Source organism: Chionomys nivalis, chromosome 18, assembly GCF_950005125.1.
Source record: "Chionomys nivalis chromosome 18, mChiNiv1.1, whole genome shotgun sequence".
NCBI lineage: Eukaryota > Metazoa > Chordata > Mammalia > Rodentia > Cricetidae > Chionomys > Chionomys nivalis.
Genome location: NC_080103.1, coordinates 21371508 through 21398748, shown reverse-complemented (window position 1 = coordinate 21398748; position 27241 = coordinate 21371508). Strand labels below are relative to the sequence as shown.

The 27241-nt window shown below is 47.9% G+C and overlaps 1 protein-coding gene across 1 annotated transcript; it reads right to left on the bottom strand.

The window, feature by feature from the left end:
• Window positions 1-21513: 21513 nt before the first annotated feature.
• Kcna10 (potassium voltage-gated channel subfamily A member 10) lies at window positions 21514-23040 on the bottom strand. Its single transcript, XM_057793795.1, has one exon. The coding sequence runs from the start codon at window positions 23038-23040 to the stop codon at window positions 21514-21516; it is 1527 nt and encodes a 508-aa protein (XP_057649778.1).
• Between the last annotated feature and the right edge of the window lie 4201 nt (window positions 23041-27241).

Genomic DNA, 27241 nt, shown 5'->3' with positions numbered 1-27241 from the left:
AACAAGAGTCAGTCTTTTGTGGCCATAGTTATGTGGCACAGTGGTAGTGAAAGGCTAGACCTGCTCTCACTGGTGGAGCCAACCCCCTCTTTCTTGAAAGGGCCTCAAAATGGGGCAGGCCCCTTGCTACCTATTCCCATTCCACTTGGTCTGGACGACGGGCGGATGGAGGAGGACGGGCAAGACAGGCAGAGTCTCAGGCTGGAAGCTCCTGACTCGGTAGTGATACTTCAGAGGAGACTGAAGAGGGATGGGAATGTTCTTGACTGTCCCAGTGGGGGTGATGGTGGAATTATATTACTGACCATCTGGAGGTATCCCTTGGGGTCTTTCTCAGAAGTGACCTCAGAAGTGACCAAACACAAAAATATGAGGGACCAGGGCAGTGGAGACACCACCAACCACGCGTGTTACCTGGGAGGGTCTGTAGAGGGGCAGGCCTGGCCTCCAACAGGGAAGAGGCAGAACTTGGTAATGGGGATGAGGAGTTGGAGAAATGGCTCCAGCTACCTCCCTGGGGAGCAGAGAGTCTGGGGTGACTTGGGGCAGAGGCCTTGAGAAACTATAACGGATCTCAGGACAGGAGTGGTACCCTCAGTGGTTAGGCTCCTGGTCTCTGAGCCTCAGGGGACCTGGAAAGGAAGGCCATCGCTGGGAAGGATTAAGAACTGGCTTTGCCAAGCCTCACTTTTCATACACAGGACCAATAACGTCTGTTTGGGAAGAGTGAGACAGAATTAGGTCAGTTCATTATTTCCAGTCTTTGTATAGATTTTTTTTTTTGAAAAAGAAGGAAAAGAGTTATTGGATTAGCTTACAAAAATCCTGTTATGCGTTTCAGAGGTTTACATTTAACAATTGTATTTTAAATACTCAAACCTCATTTGGAGACCGTGGAGAAAGTCTAAATGAGGTGATGGTCATAAACTCAAGGCTTGGATCCAACAGACTCATCCCACAGTGCCCACCTGGCCCTGGCGGTGTCCCTCGTCAGGAGCTGGTGAGGACACAGTAAGCCTGGCAGAGCGTCTTCATCCTGGGGTTCTCTGGGTGTGGCCTGCACAGTGAGCTGTGGCCTTGGTCCTGCTGTTAACCCAGGCCAGTGTTCTGCCTGCGATGCTCTCCACACTAACAGCCTTCCGGGCACATTTCTGTCATCTACCAGATCTTGCATCTACAGCCTGTCTTCAGAATGTTCCTGAACGGGCTGGTGTTTAGTCCCGACAGCACCGAGAGGACAGTGGGGGAAGGATGGGTTAACTGCCTTTAGAGAATTACTATATACAACGGGGTCCTCTGGGTGCTGGGGCTTTCTTTGCCAGGGATGAGTGAAGGGGCCACCAGCACATCTATGTTGTTGGCAAGGGTGGAGGATGCTCTTCAGGACTGGGCTGGCACACAAACACTTCCCACTGTCCATGTCTGGTGGCGGACCAGTCTGCAGAGAGAACAGCGGGGGGGGCCCCTGGTGGCTGTTGTGTACAGCCTCACCCAGCACCCAGGAGCGGGGCTTTGGGTCACCTTCTACTCCTCTTGTCTGCTCTGCCCTTCTCTTCTCTCAGCTTCAGCTCTCCTCATGCTTCAGATCAACTTAAATATCATCTGCTCTAGAATGGTACCCCATCCTTTTGCTTCCTGGGCTGTCACTCAGCAGTGCCATTTAAAGCAGCATTTCTGAGTCATAGCTATACATATGTCTCTGACTGAGATGCTTCAGGACGGTGGGGCGTCTGTCTGTCCTCTGAATCCTCAGCTGTGTGGTGAGGCTGAGTTCCCAGCACAACACAGAGGCTCAGCTTGTGCCTGCAGGCATCTGTGCCTTGGTGGTTTGTATACCTCTGACAGAATGGCGTGAATAGTGAGTGGGAGAAACATGAGAGAAAGGACACAAACACAGACACACACAGAGACACATAGAGACACACACACACAGATACACACATACAGACACACACAGAGACACAAACAGACACACACAGACACAGGCACAACAGAGACACACACACAGAGACACACACACCAACATAGACACACACAGACATAGAAACACACACTGACATAGACACACACAGACACACACACAGACACAGAGACACACACAGACATAGACACACACAGACATAGACACACAGACAGATAGACAGACACACACGCACATACACGCTTATGCATAGGCACATGTTTGCACACACACTGCCCTGAGGTGATAGGCAACAACCTCAGGCCTCCTGTCCATTTCCAGCCTTCTGCCTCCCCAGCACTCACCTCCTTGCAGTTCTTGTCCTAATAAGAGGAAGCATTAGCCCTGGGAGCTGCTTGGAAAGGAAGTCTTTGAAATGGAAATGTTATGACAAAATGATGGATTGTTTTCTGGAGCTGTGTGGTTTGTTTCTTCCTAGTGGCAGAAGGGAGACCAGAACAGACAGGAATAGCAGCGGCTGCCCCATGGCAGAGTCCAGAACGGTGTCCTGCAGAGGCCCCCAGACCGAAAGCAGGAAGTAGGGAAAGGTGAGGGCAGCTGAGAGACAGAGCCTGGCTCCTGTCAGGTGGCTCTGGTCACCCCTGGGGACGCAGCTTGCAGCAACTGTGGGGAGGTGGCAGTACCGATGCCAAGAGGGACATCTGGGCTGTCCATCTGCCTGGGTCACACCCAGCATCACACAGCCTGTCTCTGTCTTCTGCTGTCCTCTAGTCTTCCTGTGTTTCTCGCCTTCTCTGTCTGTCACAGGATGCTGCTCATCCTTCATGCCAGCTTAAATGTCATCTCCTCTGAGAAGGTGCCTGTTATACCTAAGTCTCTTTTCCCAAACCGCAGGAGTGATTGATGGCTGAGTCCTAACCCCAAATTGTCACTTGTTTTTAACCATTTTTAGCTTGTGACACACTGCTCTAGGCGCTGTGTCCATTGGTGAGCACACAGAAAGACCCTCCCACGTGGTAAAGCATGTGTTCTGCAGGAATGCAAACCGTGGGGATAATAGATGAATCCATGAAGGCCTAGGAGCAAAGCTCTGTCTAGCATTTGCCTGGAATGTGCAAGGTCCTGGGTTCAATTCCTAGCACTGCAAACTAGACAAAGCAAACACCTCGACACAAGCAAAAGGAAAGTGCGTGTGGGTATCACTGCCGCAGGGTTGGGTGGAGACTTTGAACAAGATTAAGAATATTGAACTTTAAGGTGAGGCCAGAAGGGTAGGCTCAATGAGGAGGCAACAGACAAAGATGTGAAAGAAGGTTAGCAATGCACTAGCAGGAGAGAGAAGTTACCGATGGGTAAACAGGAACGTGCTATTTTTTGCTTATATTGCTTGGCTTTCTAATGAAATATGAGTCATTTCTAACTTTTTATAGCATTTAGTATTGGCATAGACGTTTTGTAGATGAATGTTGAGGGAATAAATAAACCCAGCCTTCAACGCTCCCGCCCAGGAGTCAGCGCTAGTCCTAGAGCGCCCTCTAGTGACCAGATCTCAAATGCCAGCCTAGAGCACCTTGTTTATACCTGGGGCATTCTTGCCCACCTCAGAAAACTTTGGGAGCAGCGGTCAAGCAGGCAAAAGACTTGACTGCTTACCTCATGCAGTGGCAGTTTCTTCAGAGCTACCACAGGAAAGAAGGTCCCTGTCCAGCTCTGTATGTCTCTGGTTAACCTTTCTGTTTTTGTTCTATGGAGTCCTCCCTTTCTGATCTTTCTGGACTGCTGTACTATTGATTGAGCAATAAGCTGAGCTGTTCAGGTGAGACTGTGTTACTGTGTGTGTCTTAAGGGATTCAGGGGCAGCACTAATCTTCCAGGTCAATCGGGGAGCCTGCCCCACCCCTCCACAGTAGTTACAGCACTAGCATCCCACCCAAGGAACCGTCTGCAGATTTGGGCCAGGAGCTAGGGCTGAGCCTTAATGAGTTGGGCAGAGCTGTTTCTCTTTTTTTTGTCAGTAGAGTTGCATTTTTTGTTTGAGGACTATCGTGGTCTTGGCTTTCTCCTCTGGTATGGCAGTCTGGTGTGTCTCCTCTGACTATGGTTGTATCCCATAGCCAAGCTTGACATTTCATCGCTGGTCTCCAAGTTCAGGCCCTGATAGTTGAGAACCTCCTTCTTTCCCAGGGCTCTATTTAGCATTCAGACTAGAATACCTGTGCTCTTAGATCTTTATTTTTAAGGCCCATGAGAGGGGACAAGGAGTCTCTGCAGATAAGCCTGTATGTGTCTGGCAGTGTCCTGGGCCAGCCACACCCCCGGCAGCTTTGAACTGGTGTTTGGGAAGATCCCGAAAATCAGGTCTTCTCTGGAGCCCCCAACCCCAGTTACAGTCTCCATACCAGCTCCCTGGGGCCCAAGTCTGGATGCATGTTTCCTATGCATTAGGACAATAAACAAAAAATAGAGAATCCCAAATGCTTTTCTGACCCCGCAGGACTCCTGGAAGTCCCAGGCACAGCCAACAGAGAGATGATGGGTTAGGAATCTGAACTGTTCAGAGATGGTCTTTAGCTGAAGAATCAGAGAAACTGGCCCTAAGACTCCACATGGACATGTCCATCACCGAACCAGCCTGACTGTGATCTGGACCAGCCTTTGAGGGTTTATTTGGATCTCAGAGGGACAAAAAGAGCTTTGGCAGTCTGCAAGGCAATCCCTGCAAAGTCCAGTGGGTGTCTGTACATATGTCTCCGGGGCCTCTTTCTGCCAACTCCAGCATTCTAGAAGAGGTGCTTGCCTGGAGAGGCGTCCTTACAAGAGATCCTACCTCCTTATCATGCCTGTCAGCCTATACAAGCAGTCATCTCTTTATGGTTGGAATCCCAGTCTGCCTGGGCTCAGGGACAGAGGCCTCTAGGTAGGACATTTGGCAACCAGAGGTTCCTGAACTAGGAAGGTGAAAAGACATAGCTGGCTGGCCTGAGGTATGGGGGTTGTATATCCTGGGCTTTCTTGAAGTACCTTTCTGCCTCATCTGATCCTTCCTGGGTGTGCCTAACACCAGGTGCTAAAGCCACAATGGTGCATGAAGCACATTCTTCATCCACACAGCAATAAGGAGTGTGTAAGCCAGTTTTCTGTCACAAGGATAAACCACCCTAGAAAACTGACTTACAAGGAGAAAGGGATTATTTGGGGTGTCATGGGCTTCTGTCTCTGGTTGGTGAATTGTGGTGTTCTGCAGCTTATCATGGCAGGGAGTTTGTGCCAGAACAAACTGGTTTCATGTCATAGAAACCAGGAAACAAAGTCAGAGTGACATTGAAGAGTTAGGGCCCCCACATCCCCTTCATGGACACACCCTATGGCTTAGCTCCCTCTTACTGGGCACCTTCTAAAGGTCCCACCAGCTCCCATTAGTGCCTCAGACAGAGGAGCCTCAATCACAGGCCCTTGGGGGTCACCCCAAATCTCAGCTTCAGCAGGTGCAGGTAGTGCGAGCTACGGGTGAGGTTTATGGGGAGGACCACATTCTGGGCTTACATCTTTAATATTCCGTCCCAATGTCCTCCCAGTTGGTTGCAGTGTCCTAGAAAAGCTGGTAATTCTGAAATCAGATTCCATCTGCCAGATGGTTATTTATGCCAACGAGCAGCACAGAAATCTCCATCCCGTTCTGTGTCCTAGTTGCTGCCCCAGACGCTGTGGTTTCCATCCAGTGTTGGCTTCAGAGCCTGGCTGTGTGACGGGGGTGCGAATGGCAAGAAGGGGAGCAGCTGTGGCCTGGGCTCTGAGGACTCCAGACATGTGCGCTCTCTTCTCCAGAAACCCGGTTCACCTCGTGGTTAGAGGGGGGCCCTGTCTGCTGTTCCAGAGGAACACCTGGACTTCTCTAGCCACTGTGCAGGCTGCAAAGGCCCCCGCATGATAGGATGTGATCTTTGTCATCTCATCAGGGATAGCCGGAGGGGCTAAGAGCTGGGATAGGATGGGGGCAGATGGGAAAGGGGGAGGCTATGGGCTGACTTCTAGCCCTCGAATTCATATGCTATGCTCTAACTCCCAGTGTAACTGGGTTTGGAGATGAGGCCTTTAAGGTTAAATGGGGTCATGACGATGGGCCTTCTTTATCTGAGAGGAGGAGGGAGAGACGTTAGACGTATGTGTGCACAGAGAAGGGCCGTCACAGCTGAAAGTCAGGAAGAGGGAGCTTCTCAGAACCAACCTTGTCAATACTTTGCTCTTGGATTTCTAGGCCCCAGACCTGGTGTCTGAGCCCCCCATTCCATGGTATTCTGTTATGGTGGCCTGAGCAGCCTCAGTCCTGGATGCTGCAGGTGACTCTATCCAGGAGGCTAGAGGATGCTCAAGCTGTCTGGAGGGTAAGGTGAGGGGTTGCCCCCAAGGATGTATCCTGGAAGGCTTCAGCAGCTCGGACTCTGTCTATAGGCTGTCTGATAGGCAGCTATCGTGTGGAACTGAGGAGTCCCTTTCCAGTCCTCTAGGCCACAGTGTGTGTGTGTGTGTGTGTGTGTGTGTGTAGTCATGCCATGACTACTTTTCTGGATGAAAGAAGACTTGACCTTCTAGGTGGAAAGCATTCTGGAATTCACCTCTTGGACATCAGAGACTGGACCCACAGGAAGGTCAGCTTCTTGTGGGAACACTTGGCTAGTGACTGCTGACACCACGCATAGTCCCTGGAGCATTCTTGCTTTATCATAAATGCACGGACTCATACTCTTTCACCAGGACACAGGCCTTTGTCGTCACATCTCATGGCTCTGACCTCCTGCCTCTTGTCAAGCACCACTGTGATCACATGGAAGCCGCCGAGATGCTCCAGGCTAACCTCCCCATCTCCAGATGCTCAGATTAGTCACATCTGCAGTGGGCCTTTGGCTATGTAAGATCATATATGTAGTGCTCTGAGGGATCAGAATGTGGGTGTCTTTGGGGGAGCTTACTCAGTCTGGAAGCCCTTTGTCATGAAGTTCATGTCTAGGGTCCCTTCTTGAGATCCAAATGGTCCCAGGGGAGGTTCATATGGAGATAGAGGTTCCCCACCTACCTGCCTGTGACCTCCTCCTTGGGTGGGATGACAGAGATTTTTTACAGAGCCGTCTCTGGGAAGGACCCTTCTCTGTGGCCACCGCAGGAAAATTCATTAGAATTCTACTCCTGTCTCCAGCATCAATCTGTCCCAAAGTATACAGGGTGGGCTGCTCATGCAAGTCCGGAGTGCAGGGCCTGAAACTCACACCTCGACTACCTTATTCCTCTTTCTTCTACAAAGAGAAGGGGAAGAATTGGCATTTAGAGTGAAAGACATGGACCAGACTCCATCATAAACAAGCAGGGAAGGAAGGAACTGCTTCAAAGCCCTGGAAGCTAAGAGTTCCCTTTATGTCCCACGACTGTCACCTGCGTCCAGTGTGAGGCTGGTTTCCATGTGGGCAGAAATTCCAGATGGGAGTACTTCTTGACACTAGCTTCACACACACACACACACACACACACACACACACACGGAAATATTCTGGGCTCACTGTAGATAGGTATCATGTGGGATTTCTTTTGGTTACAGGTGGTATTGTTTAGCTGTAGAAATAACCTTTAAAGTTCAGATAAATCTGAGTATGTTAGAATGAGTTCAACGCATTGGGCTGTGTGACCTTGTCCTTCCTGGGCCTCCATCACCATGCCGATAAAATTGAATCCACAAGAATTGTGGCAATGGTATCCCTAAAGTGACAACGAGGCAGTGGATGTGGAAGTGTTGTGTACAGGAGGGTCAACCTCGGAGGAGAGTGGCTATCTGTGAAGGAACACAAACAGGCCAGAAGCTCTCAATTCCTGGGAAGTTGGCGACCAGGACAGCCTGCACCTTGGTGGTGGAAACCTGGATGGGGCACCCAGGGACCACTTCAGTGTGGTAGGCAGTATTTTCACACAGTGGGGTGCCCAGTTCTTTCTGTTTTAGTCTTCTCTTGGAGGACCCAACACTACATAGGCAAAGGAGGGAAGCCTGTTGGACACCTTACCCCATGAGTAAGGCACAAAGGCACCACTACAGCCTTCCTGAATGGCCTCTGGCAAGCCCTCCGTAATCTCTGCCTTAGTGTGGGCTGGCTTCAGCGACAGGCTGGTAACCATTAGGAAAGGCAGCTCAACAGGTCATCACCTTTGAAGTTGGGTTGTGGGGGCCTCTTACTTCCGTCTTTTCTTGCTGAGGAGGCAAGAAGAGTGTTGTGAGCTGCCATGTGGCAGGGCCGTTGTGGCAAGGCCGCTGAGACTGCCCTCCAGCCCACAGCTAAGGAACTTGCTCTTTCAGTCTGTGAGCCTGGAAGTCCTCCAAGCCAGGCAAGCCTAGCGGTGATATCAGCACAGGACAACTGCCTGGGGACGCGGGTAGTATTTGTGAGATGGAACTGTGCTCACAACTGCCGGGTCATTCCCCTAGCCTCTCACGTGTTAATTTTGATGCTGCGGTTCAGAGCCTGGTCTCTTGCCACATCTGTGTATCCCAGCCTGAGATCTTCCAGCCTTTTTGTGTGTGCTGGGGTTACAGGCCTGTGCCGCCAGCCACACCTGGCACCAGGGGTCCCTTTCTGAGAGGGTAAGATAGGAACCAGGACATTGAGGAACTAAGATGGACTCAAACAGTTGAACGAAAACAGTTTTGTCTTCGCAAATCACTGGTGGGAGCCGTTTTTAGAAACCATCCAGTCTCCTGGAGGACAGCGGAGGACAGAGGCCCCTCCCTCTGGCAGACATTCCCAGCATCACTCAGGCATTGCGTTCCCTTTCCTTCCTCCCAGCCCCTCATCTGTCTCCTCTTCGCTCCCTCCCAAAGCCTGAGAGGCACCAGGCATTCTTATCCTCAGTACCTCAAGAGGTGACCTTTTTTGAGGTCAGCAGGGTGGGGCCTGATTCAATGTGACTGATGATCTACAAAGGGGGAAATTTGAAGGCAGAGAGACAGAGAGAGGGAAGACAATGTGAAGACACAGAGGGAGAAGACAGCTGTCTACAGGCCCAGGAACCAACTCTGTTGGTACCTCAACCTTGGTCTTGGTGCCTCAGGACTGTTAGACAAGAGCTTTTATGAAGCCCCTAAACTGTGGCCTTGCCAAAATAGCCTTAGCAGGCTGATATCGACATCTCCCACAAGATGCAGACCGCACATCTAGCCCCAGAAAAGCACAAGTCCTTCAGGATAGCGGAGGAGGCTCTTTCTCTGTTCTCTCTCATTTTCTCTTTGAGCAAATACTGGCTTCTGGTAAAGTGCTCTTGGCAGGGCCCTCTCAGTGGTGGACAGCAATGACGTCAGGGAAGGCTGCCAGGAGACACACGTGATTCTCTGAGCTCTTTAGAGACTGCTACATCAACACGAAAGCGGGGCACGTCCTCCAGCTCTCTGAGCAGCAGGGATGTTGTGAGGACTCCATGGATAACAATGTCTGTGCGATGGATACCTCAGATCCACAGCATTGAGGATTGCTACAGCTATGCCTGTGCTAGGACACTATCTGAGAATGACATTGAGGGTCACAGGGGAGTGGGAGGTAGGCACTCCTTCAGGGAAAATCTGGAACTGTCTTAAGGGGCTCGAAGATGGGAGGCCGATAGCCATGCTCCAACCTGTTGCTGGGACTGTCCTGCTCTGAGTTCAGGTTCATGGTTACCAAGTGACAGGAGGGAGCATGCTTATGTTTTTTTTTTACCTTTTCCTGAGAGCTCATATGAAAGGAAAACAAAACAAAACAAAACCTAAAGGACCACTTGCTAGTGCCTGTACTGTGAAAGGACCTTTATGTTTGATTTATTTTTCATCAGTTTCTATTATCATAATAGAATATCTAATCATAATATAAAGTAAAAATACTTACTTGGTCTCAGAGTTATGGAATTTTCAGTCCATTATCAATTGTCTCTGTTGTTGTACTTGATGGATGGAACTGTGACAGAGAAAGCCCCATCACTTCAGGGCCAGGTGTGGGTACAAAACAAGTAAGAGACTGGCATTCCATAATCTCTTTTGAGGTACATTCCCCAGTGGCTTAAGTTGACCCCAAATCTCCCACCTTCTGAAGTTCCATCCATCTTCCAGAGCTTCAAGCTGGGGACCAAGTCTGTGATACGTTGGCCCTTGGAGGACAGGCCTGATGCAAACATAGCAACGTCTTATTTAATTTTCTTGTAATGAGTCACAACACAGTTGGCAGGGTTAAGTCACTAAGAGTTGGAGTGCCTTGACCATAGCCGTTCACCAGAGCTGAAATTTTGAATTTCTATCTGTTATACAAAGCATCTAACACACACATTCACACAGTGTGTTGGGAGAACCAACATGGCACTTTCTGCTTGGGTTTCTCTAGCAAACACAGTGTTCAAGTTTTTATTAAAACAAAGCAAAGCAAAACAAAACAAACACCACCATTAAAATGATTCAACCTGAAGAGTTCCCGTTCAGAGACCTGCAGCATGGATTAGACCTGCACTCTGCATTTTTTTCTCCAAGAAAACATTTTCCTTTCCTTTTCTCCTTCTTTTCCTCCATGTCTCTATCCAACTCCAAGGAGATTGCACATTTTGCTCTTTCTACTTATTTACACTTACAAAAGGATCCTCTACTTTCTTCACATGTGATTTCTGGCATCCTAGCAAGAAAGCTTCCCTTCCTAGCCTGTCTCCCTGCTGTCTCATATCTCTCTCCCCCTCTCTCTCCTCTCTCTCCCTCCCCCCCCCCCCCCCGTCTCTGGAAACAATGCCACAGTGTAAAGTTAAGCCTCCTGAATTCTGTCCTCTGGACATCAAAGACCATCTTTTGACTTTCTTGCTCCATCCAGAACTTCCTTGACTTGAATTTATGTTCAACATTGAACCAGCCCCACCCCCAGGCTTCAGAGTCTCTTCCAATTGGTCATAGCCTTCAGTTTCACTCCCTCATGTCTAGTAATGACCTACAAAAGGCCAGTGTTGCTGCTTCAGAGGTGGGGGTATGGATAGGGCAGGCGTGGCTTGGCTTCTATGAACTCACAGGGAGAGATCAGGAATTAGAAGGGTAAACTTGCAAGGGGAGGCCTCTTACTCACAGGGAAGGTGGGAGTTCCTGGATCTTCTGTAACTCATATCTACTTTTTCAAGGGCAGAGAAGCCTCTCCTTGACTGCCTTGGTAACCCGGGAGACAGCTTGAGCATCTGGCCATAGCAGAAAGCTGGAGGATGTTTGAGGAAAACAGTAGATTCATGTCTCTACTCTGACAAAGTTAGTCATTGGCACACTGTAGGGAACCAATATTGCTCTGCTTGGACTTTGAGGGGAAAAAGTAGAGAATTTGGGGCCTGCATACCAAATTCAATGCCAATAAGTTACTTAAAATCAATTTTTCTGGGTAGGCCTAGGGTTGTAGTTTAGTGTATAGAATGCTTTCCCAGAATGTAGACGGTCCTGGGTTTAATCTCTAGTACTGCTTAACACTGGCAGTAATGGTACTTGCCTATAACCAGCACTGTGGAGGAGGAGGTAAGGAGATCAGAAGTTCAAGGTCATCTTTGGCTATATAGTTTGTGCTATATGAGACTAGAGACCCAGTCTCAAGAAAACAATCAAATGGCTCTGAAGTTATCTCCATTAGTAAAGTGCTCCCCTAAACATAAAGCTTGATCCCTAGAACCCACATTGAAAAAAAAATAAAGCTAAACAAAACAACAACAAAACAAAACCAAAAAGGCACGCTAGCTCAGACCGGTGGTCCCAGGGCTAGACAGGGAGAAACAGACACATCCCCGGGGCTCATTGACTGGCCTGTTCAGTCTACTTGGCAAAGAGTTTCGGGTCACTGAGAGGCTGTGTGAAAAAATCAGCACCTGAGGAATGATATCTGAGGTTGACTTCTGACCTACACACACAGCATATACAATGCATATTCGTGTACACATCACTTGCACATACATGTGCAAGGACACACACATGCACACATACACACCACCACCACCAAAACGCAAATAAACGTTTTTTCCAAATAGGTAGGTCAGAGTTAATGTCAGTTTGGGAGGTATGGGAGTGCTTGGGTGGGAGGCTCTGATTTGGTCCTTCTGTGTCTCAGCCCTTCTTTTCTTTACTAGCTCTCATGTACCCAACACTGTGCTGGGGTTATACGGAGACGCAGCTGTCATCTCTGGAAGGTTCACAAGTTACAGGTGAGCTTTTATCCTAAGCCTACCCACCACCCACAGAGTCTTTATCTGCCATTTAAGGGTCAAGCCATGGTTTGCGGTTTGCAAACTCGGCTTTTGCATGGCACCTTTTGCAACTTGCTAAGAGTCTCACAGAGCACCCCGTTTAAATCTCATGATAATCTTACAAGAGTGCTGTTCTGATTATTTCTATATATTTATATTGGGCGCATGCAGGGAGCAATGGGGGCTGGAGAGGAGGGCTCAGCCCTCACTCCTCTGGATCCGAGGAGTACAAAATCATCTAGAATTCCTAAGGAGAATCACGTCTTCTCTCCCCAAGCCACTGACTGACACTTCGGCCATGGGAGTAAAATAGCATTCATTATCTCGTGACATTTCGAAGGAAGCCTTTACCTCCACTTCCCCTGAGATTCCATAACAAAAGTTTGTCTGATCTGCTTCTCCCCATCGCTGTGCTCTTTGCTATCACCGGCTCCTTTTCATCTCTCTGTTTGAGGGCAAACGTTCCCCTGACAGCAGTCCCGAGGGAGACCGGGCTGTCTTTCTTCCTTTCCCTTCAAAGGGCCTTTGAGCACTCCACTCCGCTGGGAGGATGGGGTATGTTTCATCTTTCAGTGGGCTCCAATCAACCGCTGAGCACGGAAGGGCACCTTGTGAGTTTCCTTCCCGTCCCCATGCCCTGGATCCCACAGGAAAGAGTGGGTCCCTGGTTGCTGGGTCCCGCTTGCTCCCTGTTCCTGGGGGAGGGCTGCTCTGTTCTTTTGAGCCTGCTGAGGTGTTCAGAGGCTGCTCCAGCTGCTGGGCAGTGCAAGAAGCCAGGGCTGAGGGAGAGGGAGGCCAGGCTGCTGGTCCACACTCTTGAAGGAAAGCCCTGGAAGGACTCCTCCTCCTTGCCCTCCTGAGTTCTGCCTGTCTGTCAGCACAGCCTGGGGGCTGGCTGGGGTGGGGCAGGGCAGGAAGCTGTTCTCTAAGCCAGAGAAGGACTCCCTGGGCTCCTTCCCTGGTTGAAAGATTCCCCTCACTTAGAGAGACTCCATGGCAGTAAGTCGCCTGATACACCAGGGCGCATAACACAAAAGCGTCTCGGGGAGATGCATTTCCTGCCCCAGTCTGGCATAACTACTTCTGTAGGCAATCAACAATACAGTTTTACATACCTTCTGTGGTAGTGTTTCCAATCCAGGCACCAACTCCCTGCAGTGAGGTCAGGAACCCCAGAGGAAGCCAGGAGAGGTGGCCTCTAGGAGGGCAGCACCCACTGTTTGTACTTACCTGGGTGGCCTGTCTTAGGATTCCATTGCTGTAATAACCACCAAAGCCAAATAACAACTTGGGGAAGAAAGGGTTTATTTGGCTTATGACAGGTTATGGGTCCATCATAAGGGGAAACCAAAGCAGGAGCTCATGACAGGAACCTGGAGGAAGGAACTGGGGCAGAAGCCCTGGAGGAACACTGCTTCTTGACTTGCTCTCTGTGGCTTACTCAGCCTGCTTCCTTATGCTGTCCCAGTGGTTTGGGTCCTCCCACATTAATCTTTAATCAAGAAAAAGTCCTACAGACTTGCCGTCAGGCCAATCTGATGGACACGTTTTCCCAATTAAGATTCTCTCTTCCCAGATACATCTAAGCTGTGTCAAGTTGACAAAACCCAGCCAGCTCCTGATGCTCTTCTAACTTCCCAGTGGAAGCAAGAGATTTCAACATTTCCTACCAAACACAGGTCAGACATACATAAAAATAAAAATTGTAAAAATGTGCTGCATAGATATAACATCTGCATCCAATAATTATTAGGATTTCGGTGTCCCTGTTTTATGTATTTGCAGGTGTGTGTGTGGGGGGGGGGTACCTGCATGTGAGCGTGCAGGTGCTTGCACCCACATGCATGCAGAGGCCAGAGCACGACACTGAGTGTCTTCTATTGCTCTCCACCATGCTGTCTTGAGCCAGGGTGAGACTCTTCTTCTTTTGGCTAGGCTGTCTGGCCAGGGAGCTCTCATAATCTACCATATTGTATCTCAGTTTGGTCTCTTTAGGACTATTGGGAAGGAGAGATTAAAGAGGCAATTAATTCAATAGATATTAAATACCCACTGTATGCTAAAAAAAGGCACTTTGAATATAACTAGATTAAAACAAAAATCCCAACTTTTAATGTTAACGTTTTAAATGAGGAATCAGCTGACAAAGGGAAATATATATATATTTATATAAAATATAATCTATATTGTGTATAATATACAATAAACAACATATATGCAAATATTTACACATATACATATGTAGTCTCTGTTTTGGCTCAGTGGGACACAGCTGTGAACTGAGGGCTGCTAGTTTCTCTGCTCTATGGAGAATGTACTTTTCAGGGTATATGGAGGCTGCCCAGCAGGGCACGGATGAGTGGAGGAAACGATGTGGAGTTTGAGTCCCCATCCTGCCCTTGGCCTTCATCTTAAAGTTCCCAGGACTGAGAATTGAGGCTCAGTCATGGGAATCTCACAATCGTGTTCCATGGAGGGGCCACTTGTTTTTCCCAGCTGCCTGGCCAGCTCAGACCTGAAATAATCACACAGAAACTGTATTAATTAAATCACTGCTTGACCTATTAGCTCTAGCTTCTTATTGGCTGACTCTTACATATTAATTTAACCCATTTCTATTAATCTGTGTATCACTATGAGGTCATAGCCTACCCACAAAGTCTCAGCACTTCTATCTCTGGCAGTGGCTCCATGGCGTCTACCTGACTCCGCCCTTCTTTCTCCCAGCATTCAGTCCAGCTTTCCCTGCCTACCTAAGTTCTGCCTTGCTATAGGTCCAAAGTAGTTTATTAATGGTAATCACAGCACACAGAGGGGACTCCCACATCACAATCGGAAACAAAATTGATTTAGTTTGGGCTGAGTTTCTGTCCTGCCCCAGCTTGTGGACTCCCATTGAGGACTTGAGTAAGGCAGAGTAGGCCATTGGGGACTTCTGACAGGCCTGTGAGGAGCACAGGGCAGCTGGCTGTGTGAGCAACTGTCTTAGCTTGAGGCCAAGGTGCCAGGGTACACTGGGTCTGTGCCCAGGCGATTGTGATTCAGTCTTGTAAAATGTCCTTCTCAGATCAGCAAATACTGTCTCCAACCAGTGATTCAGCTAGCCTGTCCATTGCCCCAGGACCTCGGGGAGTGAGCTATGCGGGACTATGCCATAACACCTTTGGTTTGTACAACACAGGTGTTAGGTTTCTGACCAAGGTGTGGGAGAGGGTAATTTGGCTACTGCCCACATCTTCCGATTTGTGCCACAGGAAAAAAAATATTACTTAGTTTTTTGAAGACTTGGTTTCTCATGAGTGAAGTGGAAATAATGTCTACTGTGTAGCAGTTAAGATGAATTAAGAACCACCCATGTAAAGCAACTAAAGCAGGGCAGTTGCCTATTATTTACAATATTAACCCAACCCTGACTACAGACTGCATCCTACATTGGGTAATTTGATTATTTTACATGTATGTGTGTGCATTTTTGGATAACTTCTGATATTACTCCTCATATATAGTCTATTTCTTTTTCTTTTTTGAGATAGGGTTTATCATTGGCCTGGAACCTGCCAAGTAGGCTGATGAAGAGTTTTGCCTGAGTCCTAATTAGTCTTAATAATAAAAAACCAGAGCCAGACATTGGGGCAAATGCTGAAAGATCAGAGAGAGAAAGGAGCAAGCCACAGACAGCTTTTACCTTGCTAATTCCTCAGCTGAAAAAGGGCTGAGCGTATGTCTCATTCTGCCTTATATTCCTCTCTCCACCCAGGGATATCACTTCCTGTCTGTCTGTACAGACCTCCAGACCTCTGTGGTTAAGTAGTGGCTAACTCCACCCTCTGATCTTCAGACAAGCTTTCTTTGTTAGAGCACAAATAAAATATCAACACAGGGAAGTCCCAGGAATCCGCTGCCTCTGCTGCCTCAGCACTGGTCTTATCAGTGCATGCCACTACACTGGATTTAAAAAAGCAAAATAAAACATGGATTCTGGGTATTGAACTCGTATCTTTGTACTTACAAGACACTTTATTGACTTACACATCTCCCAAGTCCGTGAAGCAATTTTATTCTGTCCTTAGACTCAGTTGCTTTCTGCTGAGGTCTGGATCTGACTAGGATTACAAAGGCAAGTTCATTCAGTAACTTGTTAATCAGTTCCAAAAGAAAGCATTTCTAGAGTGACAACTCACTAATTTATGTTGAGCCCTCCCTACAGATTGGTGAGGCAAGTGTAATTCAATCCACTTTTTATATTTAGAAGGAAGTTTGAAGACATAGAGTGTACACATCAGAGACAGGAGCTCATGCGTGGGCCTGGTGGCATAGGCCTGTGTTCCCAGTTCCTAGGAGGCTGGGCCAAGATGATAGTAGATTCAAGGCCTATGCTGGCAACAAAAGTTAGTGCAAAACCAGCCTGGAAAATTTAATTAGGCCTTGTCTCAAGATACAAAGGGAAATGAGGGCTGGGTTGTAACTCAGTGATAAAAACATTTGCCTATCATGTATGAGGTCCCAAGTTCATTCCCTGGTACTCAGAGGTGCTGGGGCTTGGGGTGGGGAGAAAGAAAAAGAAAGATAAAAGAAAAAACAAGTTCTTTGCCTGTGGAAGACCTCGTGGAACACTTCTGGCCACTGAGTGAGGGAGGATAAAAAGGAGGACTTCCTGTCCTGCTCCCTGCGGAGGGTGGGGCTAGAGTGAGGAAAAAGCTTCACTGTGAGACAGTTTCTCTTTTTTAAAATTATTCTTCCTTTTATTTTATTTTGTGTGTATGGGTATGTGCATGAATGTGTGTCTGTATACCACACATATACTTCGTGCTTGCAGAGGCCAGAAGAGAGAGTCAGAGCCCCTGAAACTAGAGTTACAGGGGGGTTGTGAGCCCCCTTGTAGTTGCTGGGACTCAAATTTGGATCCTCTGGTAGAGGAATCAATGAAATGCTCTTAACTGCTAAGCCATCTCTCTAACATTCCCCCATTAAATTTAGATTTCTATTTTCCATTTAAAGAAACTAGTCCATTGAGGACAAAATTACCTAATTAGTAAGAATCCAGACATGTCTTTGATTTCAAGTCTAGAGGATTTCCCACTCAGAACCCTCTAGATGTTCAAAATGTTAAAATTACGTGTGTGTGTGTGTATGTGTGTGTGTGTAGTGTGTGTGTATGTGTGTGTGTGTGCCTGTGCATATGTATGCAGTGCCCACAGAGGCCAGAAGAGGGCAGTGAATCTCCCAGGACTGGAGTTACAGGGGATTGTGAATTCCAGACCTAGGAACTGGGAACTGAACTCTGGTCCTCTGCCAGAGCAGTAAGCTCTCTTAAACACTGAGTTATCTTTCCAGTTCCTTCTTTTTGTCTGTCTGTCAGTCCATCTATCCATCTATCATCTATCTATTTATTATGCTCTGTCTATCTGCCTATCATCTATGAATATCCCCCATGGAGTCAAAATTGGGCTGCCCACATATAAATGGGTGTGGGGACATCCACTGGAGCTCAGTCAACTTACTAGTGGCCACACCCCCAAGTAAGCAGACCCCATTCTCTAGCAGCTATCAATAGTGCTTCAGCTAGAGTGGGGGCTCACGAGGGTCTCCCCAGTCGACCTTGGGATGTTGACTGGTGAGATCTTAGACAGTCAGCTACTGTGAGTTCAGTTGTACAGTTATCCTATCATGTCCAGGAGAAACTGCTTCACCTTCATCCTCTGACTCTTAGAATCTCCACCCATCTTCGGAGATGCTCCCTGAGTCTTGTGGGAAGGACGGGTGATACAGATGTCTAAGTACTCCACAGACGTGTATTTCTTGCAATGAGTCCACTTGTGAGTTCCTGTGTTAACTGTAATCCAATGCACAAAGAAGTGTCTGAGGGCTCTCTTTGGGTTTTGAACCTGCCAGCCTCCAAACCGGAACTGTACAACCAGTTCTCTTGCGTTCCCAGCTTGCCTGCTCATCTTGAAGGCTACCAGCCTTCCTAGAAGTCTTGAAAGGTATCTGTCATGCATAGATTACTGCATATATAACGTTGCAGGTGTGTGTGAGCTTCCTTATGCAAATATTTATGTACACATCTTCGTAGCCACTCACCTGTCTGCCTTTGGTTCTGTTTTCTGAAGAATTCTGCCATACCTGGGGGACCTGTGCAGTCATCGAGGACCCAGGGGCACAGCACTGGCACTGGCTATGTGTTTTAATTCAGGCCAGCCTGACCCAATGATCATCCTTGGGTCAGGCTGGCCTCTGGACACAAGCCTGCTTTTTTCTCTCCAAGCCGCTTCGTAGGCTACCAGCCAATTCCTGGCCATCCTAAGGGGGATGAACTCTGAGGCAGCAGACCTGTCTATGTTCCTGGAGCTGTCCTCTGCACATGTGCACACACACACACACAGACACACACACAGAGACACACACACAGACACACACACACACATGAAACCACACAACCTGTCCACTGTCTAAGGAAAGTGTTGAGAACCAAGGGGGCAGGGCATGTCACACCCTCATAGGCTGGGAGTTTGGGGACAAGTGTCTGTCCCTGGACAGAGGGTTGAAAATCAATTTCAAACTCCTTTCACTCTTCACCCAACCTGCCCAAACCCTCTCCACTGAGGGAAAGAACATGACGCGCAGAGGTAGGAAATGAACTGCCCTTGTCTCTGTGTCTCCTTGGAGCACATTGGTTTGTTCATCTGTAGTATGGGAGTGCTCCCAGGGCCACCAGAATCAGGGCCTGTGCTCCAGCCACCCCAACAGCTGGGTTCTACCCTCCATCCTTAATAAGTCAATTAAAAAGCCAAGTTAATGGCGTGTGAGTGAAAGTTCCCAGGAGCAAACACGCCTTTCACTGAACCTCCTGCAAAGCCAACGACCAGATTGGCACTTCAGGGGTTGTGGAAAGTCATAGTGTTGCAGGCTCATAGCCTGATTACAATTTGTCTTTAGCACCCCCTTTTGAAAATTGATTTTTATTGAGCTCTACATTTTTCTCTGCTCCCCTCCCTGCTTCTCCCCTCCCCTCTTCCACCCTCCTTCAAGGTCCCCACGCTCCCAATTTACTCAGGAGATCTTGTCTTTTTCTACTTCCCATGTCGATTAGATCTATGTCTTTAGTGCCCTTAATAGCCATTCCTTGCTTACTCCTGGGTCTGGCCTCACATGCTTGTGATTATCAAGGAAAATCTTTTTTTTCTTTTAATGTTTGTTTATTGTGGTGGTTTGGATGCAATGCACCCCATAAGTCTTGAGTATTTGATCCCCAGTTGGTGGTTGTTTGGGAAGGATTAGGAGGTGTGGCTTTACTGGAGGAAGTAATTTGAAGTTTTTCAGAAGACTCTTTTGAGTTAACTCTCCATCTCCTGCTGTGGATTCAGATGTGAGCTCTCAGCTGCTGCTCTGGCCACCGACTGCAATGCTTTAACTCTGCCACCAGACCGTCATCTTCTGGAACTGTAAACCCAGCCACACGCATCTGTTATAAGTTGCTTTGGTCATGGTGTTTTATTATAGCCATAGAAAAGTAACTAATATATTTACTGGATTATGTGTGGGTGTGTGTGGGTGTGTGTACGCTTGTGTGGGAGTGTGTGGTGTGTGTACGTTTGTGTGTGGTGTGGGTGTGTGTATGTTTGTGTGGGTGTGTGTACATTTGTGTGTGTGTGTACGTGTGTGTGTATGTTTGTGTGTGTGTTTGGTGTGTGTGTGTATCTTTGTGTGGGTGTGTGGGTTGTGTGGGTGTACAGGCCATGGTGCTCACGTGGAAGTCAAAGGATAATTTACATGGTGGTTCTCTCTGTCAGCCTTCTAGGTTCCAGAGATCACATTCAGGTCATGACTTTATAGACTGCTGGTTTCTGTAGTCAAAGTCTAAGAGTATCCTCAAATAAGGCTTGTGGCAGACATGTCCTAGCTTTGCTGGAACGCTCTACCTGTTATGTCCACCAACGTGTTTGGAAATGTCTTGATTTGTGATTTTCTATGTTCTCTGTGATACAGCTTCATGAAGCTGCTGTCATGTTGGAATATGAACTTTGGGATAACCCGAGTCTGTGCTTTCAAGCCACAGTCACTCATGTTTGGCTCTGGAATAAATTCTTGTCCCCTTCGAGGTAAGAATTGTGGTTTTGCAGGAAAAGATCTCTATAATGTGGCTATTTTGGGAAGGTGGAGAAAGACATACAGTGACCACCCGTGTTAGTCTTTGGGGTCCCGGCATGGGGTTTAGATTTAAGTAGAGGGCCAGCAGTTTGTGTGACTAAGCAAATCTCAGCTAAGGTGTGGTCCTGATGGGCACTGACCCATCACTTTCTCTGCTCCGGTCTCTCCTACAAGATGGTTTGACAGGTTGTAAATCTCTTTCTGGGGACCAATTCTCCCTCTGACTGGTGCCAGAGTTCAGCATTTTCCTTCTCCAGGGGTGAGAGCCCAGTTCCCTGAAGAGTCTGCTAGCCAAAGGGAGGGGCACAACTGCCTGCTTAGAATATACTCATTCCTGCCAGACAGGCTGGCAACAGGGGCAACCATCAAACATGCTCTACAGGCTGACATGATGCCAGTGGATGGACTTGATTATGCTAAACAGGCATTGCTCCTAAGCAATTCATTGCTACAGCTCTGGCCTTTCATTTTACTTATTCAAATTTCACTTTATTCTTTTATTGGTGTATGTGGTCTATGTATATATGTGTGTGCAAGTTCACATATATGTGGGTAGACATTTATGTGCAGGTACATGTGAAAGCCTGACATCAGGTGTGTTCTTCAGCATTCTTCATCCTACGTTTTGAGCCAAGGTCTCCCATTAAAACTGAAACTTGCCAAGTAGTAGGTCAGTCTAGATAGCCAATTTGTGCCTGGGATTTCCTGTCTCTGTCTCCTTCATGATGGTATCACTAGGCCATACCCGCCTAGCCTTTATGTAGGTGCCAAGGATTCAAATTCACCTCCTCATATGCACACGGCTGGCATTTTACCCACCTCCTCTATCCAGTTCTGGTTTTTTAATATGCATCATTCTAAGGAAGACTGAACAACCCTGCACTTTTAATCATTATTATGTTAAAAGGTAGATTCTGCTTTGCTAGGACTGGACAGGCTTAGCTTCTGCACTTGCACACTAATAGGTAATATCCATAGTTCTAGTGCAGAGACTGAGCTACAACTTTCACAGGAAAGGAGGAGAAATATTGTAACGGGTCGAGAAGAAACAGCCCTGGAAGTAGAACAGAAATATGGATTTATTAAAGCAGCTCACAGTCAGAGATGACCTGTTGGCCACAAAGCATAATTTTCATCTTGGGGAAAACAGAGGGGAGGGAGACAGAGATTCAGAGACTCTAGAAGTCCCAGACTGGTCACTTCCTGGACTTCTCTGTGGAACAACTGCCATTGGTCTTGTTAAGAGAGTCGGTACTCCCTGTTCTGGAGCCCACATTGTTTAGGATTCTGTCAATTTCTCCTGGGATGTTTTGCTTCTCCTCATTCTCAGTCTCACGGTGATAGAAGTAGTTGAAATTGGAGACAATGACAGGTACAGGGAGGGCAATGGTGAGGACGCCGGCAATGGCACACAGAGTACCCACAATCTTCCCTCCTGGGGTGATTGGGCACATGTCACCATAACCTACAGTTGTCATGGTGACCACAGCCCACCAGAAGCCATCAGGAATGCTAGAGAAATGGGATTCCGGTTCATCAACTTCAGCAAAGTAGATGGCACTGGAGAAGAGGATGACCCCTATAAAGAGGAAGAAGATGAGCAGCCCCAGCTCTCGCATGGATGCCTTCAGAGTCTGCCCCAGGATCTGCAGCCCCTTAGAGTGGCGGGAGAGCTTGAAGATGCGGAAGACCCTTACCAGGCGGATGATCCTCAGGATGGCCAGGGACATGCTCTGTTGGGTACTCGGCTCTGTCTCCTGGACCAGCTCTGTGATGAGGGTTGCAAAGTAGGGGATGATGGAAATGATGTCGATGATGTTCATGATATTCTTGAAGAAGTCTGTCTTGCTGGGGCAGACCACAAACCGGAGCACCAGCTCAAAGGTGAACCACACGATGCAGGTGGACTCTATCATGAAGAAAGGGTCAGTAAACATGGTCTGGGAGAGGCCCGTTTTGTTTGTGTTGATACCGGGGTCTCTGACTACCTTCAGCTCCCTGTCCTCTCGGAATTCTGGGAGCGTTTCCAGGCAGAAGATGGTGATGGAGATCACTACGACCAAAACGGAGACCACAGCCACGCCTCGTGCGGCGCTAGAGCTCTCAGGGTACTCGAAGAGAAGCCAGAACTGCCGGTGGAAATCATTGGTCGGTAGCAGTGTTTCAGGGTCCTTGATAAAGCCTTCATCCTCCCGGAACTGGTCCATGGCCTCACTACCCAATTCATAAAAGGAGATCTCATCAGCGAAAACATCGATAGGCACATTGGCTGGCCGTCGTATTTTCCCACCAGACTGGTAATAGTATAAGATTCCATCAAAACTAGGTCGGTTTCTATCAAAGAAGTATTCATTTCTCATAGAGTCAAAAAATTGCATCCTTTTCTCCCGGTCTCCCAGGAGTGTCTCTGGGAACTGATTGAGAGTTCTGAGCTGAGTCTCAAACCTCAGCCCAGCAATATTAATGATCACCCTTTGATTTCCTTCATTCAAGACCACGGGCTCAGGCCCTGGGGGATCCACGAACTCCCCTGGGACCTTGGAGAAGGCCGTTTCAAGGTTGGTGCCGTCACTGATGAGGACTCTCCAGCTGGGAAAGGGACTGCTACTGGGTCGGCCTTTTGGGTCAAAGTCTGTGGCATAGCCTGGCTCTTCATGGACTTCATCTGCGTTATCGAAATTGACCAGAGCAACCTCCATTTCTTTCCAGCCACACACATCCATTCTAGGGAGTCAGAAAAGCAGCATGGAGACCCCCAGTCTTTGCTGCCTGCTGGAAGCTGTGGGGAAGGAGAGATTTATTATATGGGAGTCGGAGAAGGAAACAGCTGGAGAAGGATACTACTGAGGCAAGATACACCAGTGCATCAAACAATGATTTAGCCTTGGCTCGAGGAGGAATGTTGTGGGTTTTCAACAACGTTAACTCCTTCATATCACTACCAATAAAAAATTATGAAGAGCAAAGTGTCTCCAGAACAGGAGGATCCTCGAACATGGTAGTATAAAGGAGGTTACCATAAAGAGAAGGCTACCAATTCTTGATAATAAAAAGTGTAATTTTGTATTCATGTGAAGTCCATCATTCTACCCAGCACCTACCCACACCCATTGCCATTCTTAACTCTTCTCTTATGCATCCAACAGTCAGTCCCTTATAAATCCCTTTTGTTTACATCTTCTCAACACAGCCAAAGCTCTACTCTTTTCTGTCAACTCCATCACTACCTCTTGGACCAAGTGGTGAGGTCTGGGATTCCATTAGGAAGAATTAGAGGATGGAGGCAGGGTGGCCAATCCACCATGTCCTTGAGCCCCTTGGCTCGAAGGAGGGCTTTGGGGGTATAGTTAATGTGATAATATGTGACATGCTTGGCAGCAGGATGATTATATTTCTATTGCTGTGTTTGCCGACTTCTCCACATTGCAGGAAATTTAGAAGTCACTAGCCAGTAGAAGTCTTTTTTGGCTCTAGTCTGAGGTGAATAATTTTAAATGGAAAGCAAATAAATAATTCTCTCTCCCTCCTCCCTTTCTTCTCCCTTCCTCACCCCTTGTGTGTAGGGGCATTTGGGGTAGGGTTAGGACAAACACACACAGGCTTGGATATGCATGAACATAGATGGACAATCTCTCTTCAGGTCCCTTCCAGCTTCGGTTTCTATCAAAGAGCACTGTAGCCAGTCAGGCTAGAGTGAGTGTGGAGGGAGAGGCAAGTGACCCAGCCTGAGGTGGCATCTGTTGTGACCATGGCCTTGGAATAGTTACATTACAGGGAACAGGGAGTCCCTGCGGTGTACAGTGTGGTAGTTTCTTCAAAGTGATTTTACATTCCCTTGTCCCACTGGATGGCAACAGTTAGAAGGTTAGAAGACAGCTCTTTTGTCTCCCAGGGGCAAGCGGCTTCCTATAGCCCTGTAGCTAGCGATGCCGAGTCCTGTGAGCTCTGTGGTCTCTTAGCCCGGAGTTATCTCCACTATCCCACAGGGGGCTGGAGTGTGGGGAGCTAGGCTTATGGAATTATGGGATATTAGTGCTCTTTGGTGCCCTTCCCCTTTGTAGTCTGTGTCTGTGAATGTCCAGGATGCAGAGTACTTGTTCTGCCTCTTACACGTGTGTGGCCTTTGCTGACTTGCTCATGTCAATGAGCCACCGTTTGTATATAGACTGCAGAAGTTATAACCATGAAGGTACCCTGCGTGAAGCTCAGTGAGGGGCAGGGTAGCTGAAAGACTTCTGAGAACAGAGTCAATTGGTAGGCTCCTCAAACCCTATACATGCAACCTTAAAGTGTTAGCTGTGTGGGTGAAAGGGACTTGGCTTGGAGCTTTGTTCCACTACTAGGGGCTGTATATATTTTTTTAAGTAAGCTACTGACTTTTAGGACTTTAGTTTTCTGATCTATGAAATGGGTGAGAAGAGCAATAATCCCAACTCATACGTGCATAGCGAGCTCTCTTACTGAGCCATCTCCCTTTTCCCTCAGCATAGTCTTTGAGATTGGTTTTGGTTCTTTCTCTGGATTCACAGCCTGAGGGGGATTATTCTCTGGGTGGCAAAAGGGTCCCCAGGGAGGGCCGAGCTGAGGATATTTGGAGCAGTTTCCACTGTCATGCTTGTTGGTGTGAGATTCCCCATGATGTCTAACAAACAGTAGTCTTGGCTCCTATTCCCTGGGCCCTCCAAGGCCTCGGTAGAACTGCTCTGACTCCAAGCAGAGCTTTTTCTTCTGACTGAAGGGATCGTAATGTCTGACTCCTCTCAATCTGTGTGCTTGCATGGAATGGTGCTGACTGCGTTCAGTGTGCAGATGTTCCTATGAATGAGCATTGAAATAAAGTGAATTATCTCCAGAGGAATGGATTTTCCCACACCACATAAAGTAGACCTCTAGTTAGACCCTTGTATAAACTGGTGAGGCCACACCCTTATCTAATCTTGGTTCTGTGGTGTGTGTGAGTGTGTGTGTATGTGAGTGTGTGTATGTGAGTGTGTGTGTGTATGTGAGTGTGTGTGTGTGTGTGTGTGTGTGTGTGTGAGAGAGAGAGAGAGAGAGAGAGAGAGAGAGAGAGAGAGAGAGAGAGAGAGAGAGAGAGAACTTGCTGGGTCTTGCTGACCAGCCAGCCCAGCTAAAGAAATGGTGATCTCCATGTTCAGTGGTGATCCTGTCTCAAGGGAATAAGGCAGAGACAGATCAAGCAGGACACTAGATGTTCCCTCTGCCCTCTGGCGTAGGGCATGTGCACCTGAATTCACAGGTGTGAACTCCCACCCCAAAAGAAAATGTAAAACCAAAAAAGACTATATTGCAAATTGCATAGGGTGTAGCAGTGAAATCACTTTGTAAGTTGTAGGTTATCTTTAAATGTAGTTAACTATTCCCCTCCCTCTCGTCCTCCTTTCCTCGACAGTACAACAAACTCCTGGGAACAAACACGGATCATGTGAGGAAACACAAAATGAGTCTCAGCCTCACACCCTTCCCATGTGCTCTGCCTGACCATCTCTACACTGTCCACTTCCCCTCCTTTGACACCTTCCCAGCTTGCGTGCAGACAGTCTAGAACCTGCCTTAGCCACGGAGCCTACACTGGCCAGCCCAGCTTCAGCTGCCTCCCTGTGCTCTGGCCTGCTGCACGGAGTACTCTTGGGCTCTCTCCACGAGGAGTGTCAATACCCACAGGCTCAACCTTAGCATCTAAACTCTCTTACGAGTGCCCAAGGTTTAGGCCTTGTCTCACAGGGCATTCCTCCTGTTTGTTCCATGTTCTTGAAGGACAGGATTTACCTTGGATTGCTACCTGCAGTGGACCAGGATGGACAGCATCACTTCTAGCAACGTAACCACACCGAGTGGTCATTTGGTGAATACTCTTTATTAAGTGGGTGAATAGATCCAAGAAATTCCCGAGGGCAGGGGCCCACGTCTGATTTCCTAGGAGTCAGCCCACCTAAGAGCTCAGTGAGCGTCTGGTGACTGAATGTTCAAGGGGTACGTATGAGTGGCAGGCAGCATGCTGGGCTCTGAGCCAGGACACCTGGATTGTCTAGACTGCGTTGGGATCACTAACTGCTTGCTGCATCTCATCAAGCCTCTGTGTTGTCATCTATGATAAGAAAATAGGCTGAGTCAAGGGAGCCAGATAGGAACATATAGAATACTTGCATGAATACAAAATCTCAAAAATGCCAATCTACAGCAGCAGAAAGCAGGGAGGAAGGGAGGAATCACAAAGTGGGCTCCACTGACCTCTTAGAGGGAGGGCGACTCTCGTCCCTACAGTGGTGATGGCACCACAGGTGTATACACACACCAGGAAGCACCAGGTTGCATGCTTTAAATCTGGCGTGCATCATGTTACATCGCTGATTCCATAAGGATAAAAGGAAAGCGAACAAACATGTGCATGTTTTGCTGCTGGTCTTTAAGACCTGGGTAAGGACCAAAGGAAACGACATGAGGTGCTTTGCAGGCTGCGTGGGCTGCACGTGTGCTCTTGCATGGAACTCATGGTGCCCTGCTCCAAAGCAGCTCACAGTGCAAGGGCTCAACAGAGACTTCTTAAATTTTTTTATTTTGCAAATTTCACATACAAGTATGATCCGTACATTACTTTTATTTTTCCTCCTCCTCCTCCTCCTCCTCCTCCTCCTCCTCCTCCTCCTCCTCCTCCTCCTCCTCTTCCTCCTCCTCCTCCCATGTTCCCACTCTCAAGTTCATGACCTCTTCTATAATCATTATTATATAAATATAATCTATGTAATCTACAAAGTCTATTTAGTGTTTAGGGCACATGTGTTTAGGGCTGTTCACTTGATCCTGAATATTCTATGAAGGAGCTTATCCTCGGAGAAAATGGATTCTCCCTCTCCCGGAAGCTGGTGCTTTACTGCCTATTGCTCTTTATCAAGGGGTGGGGCCTTC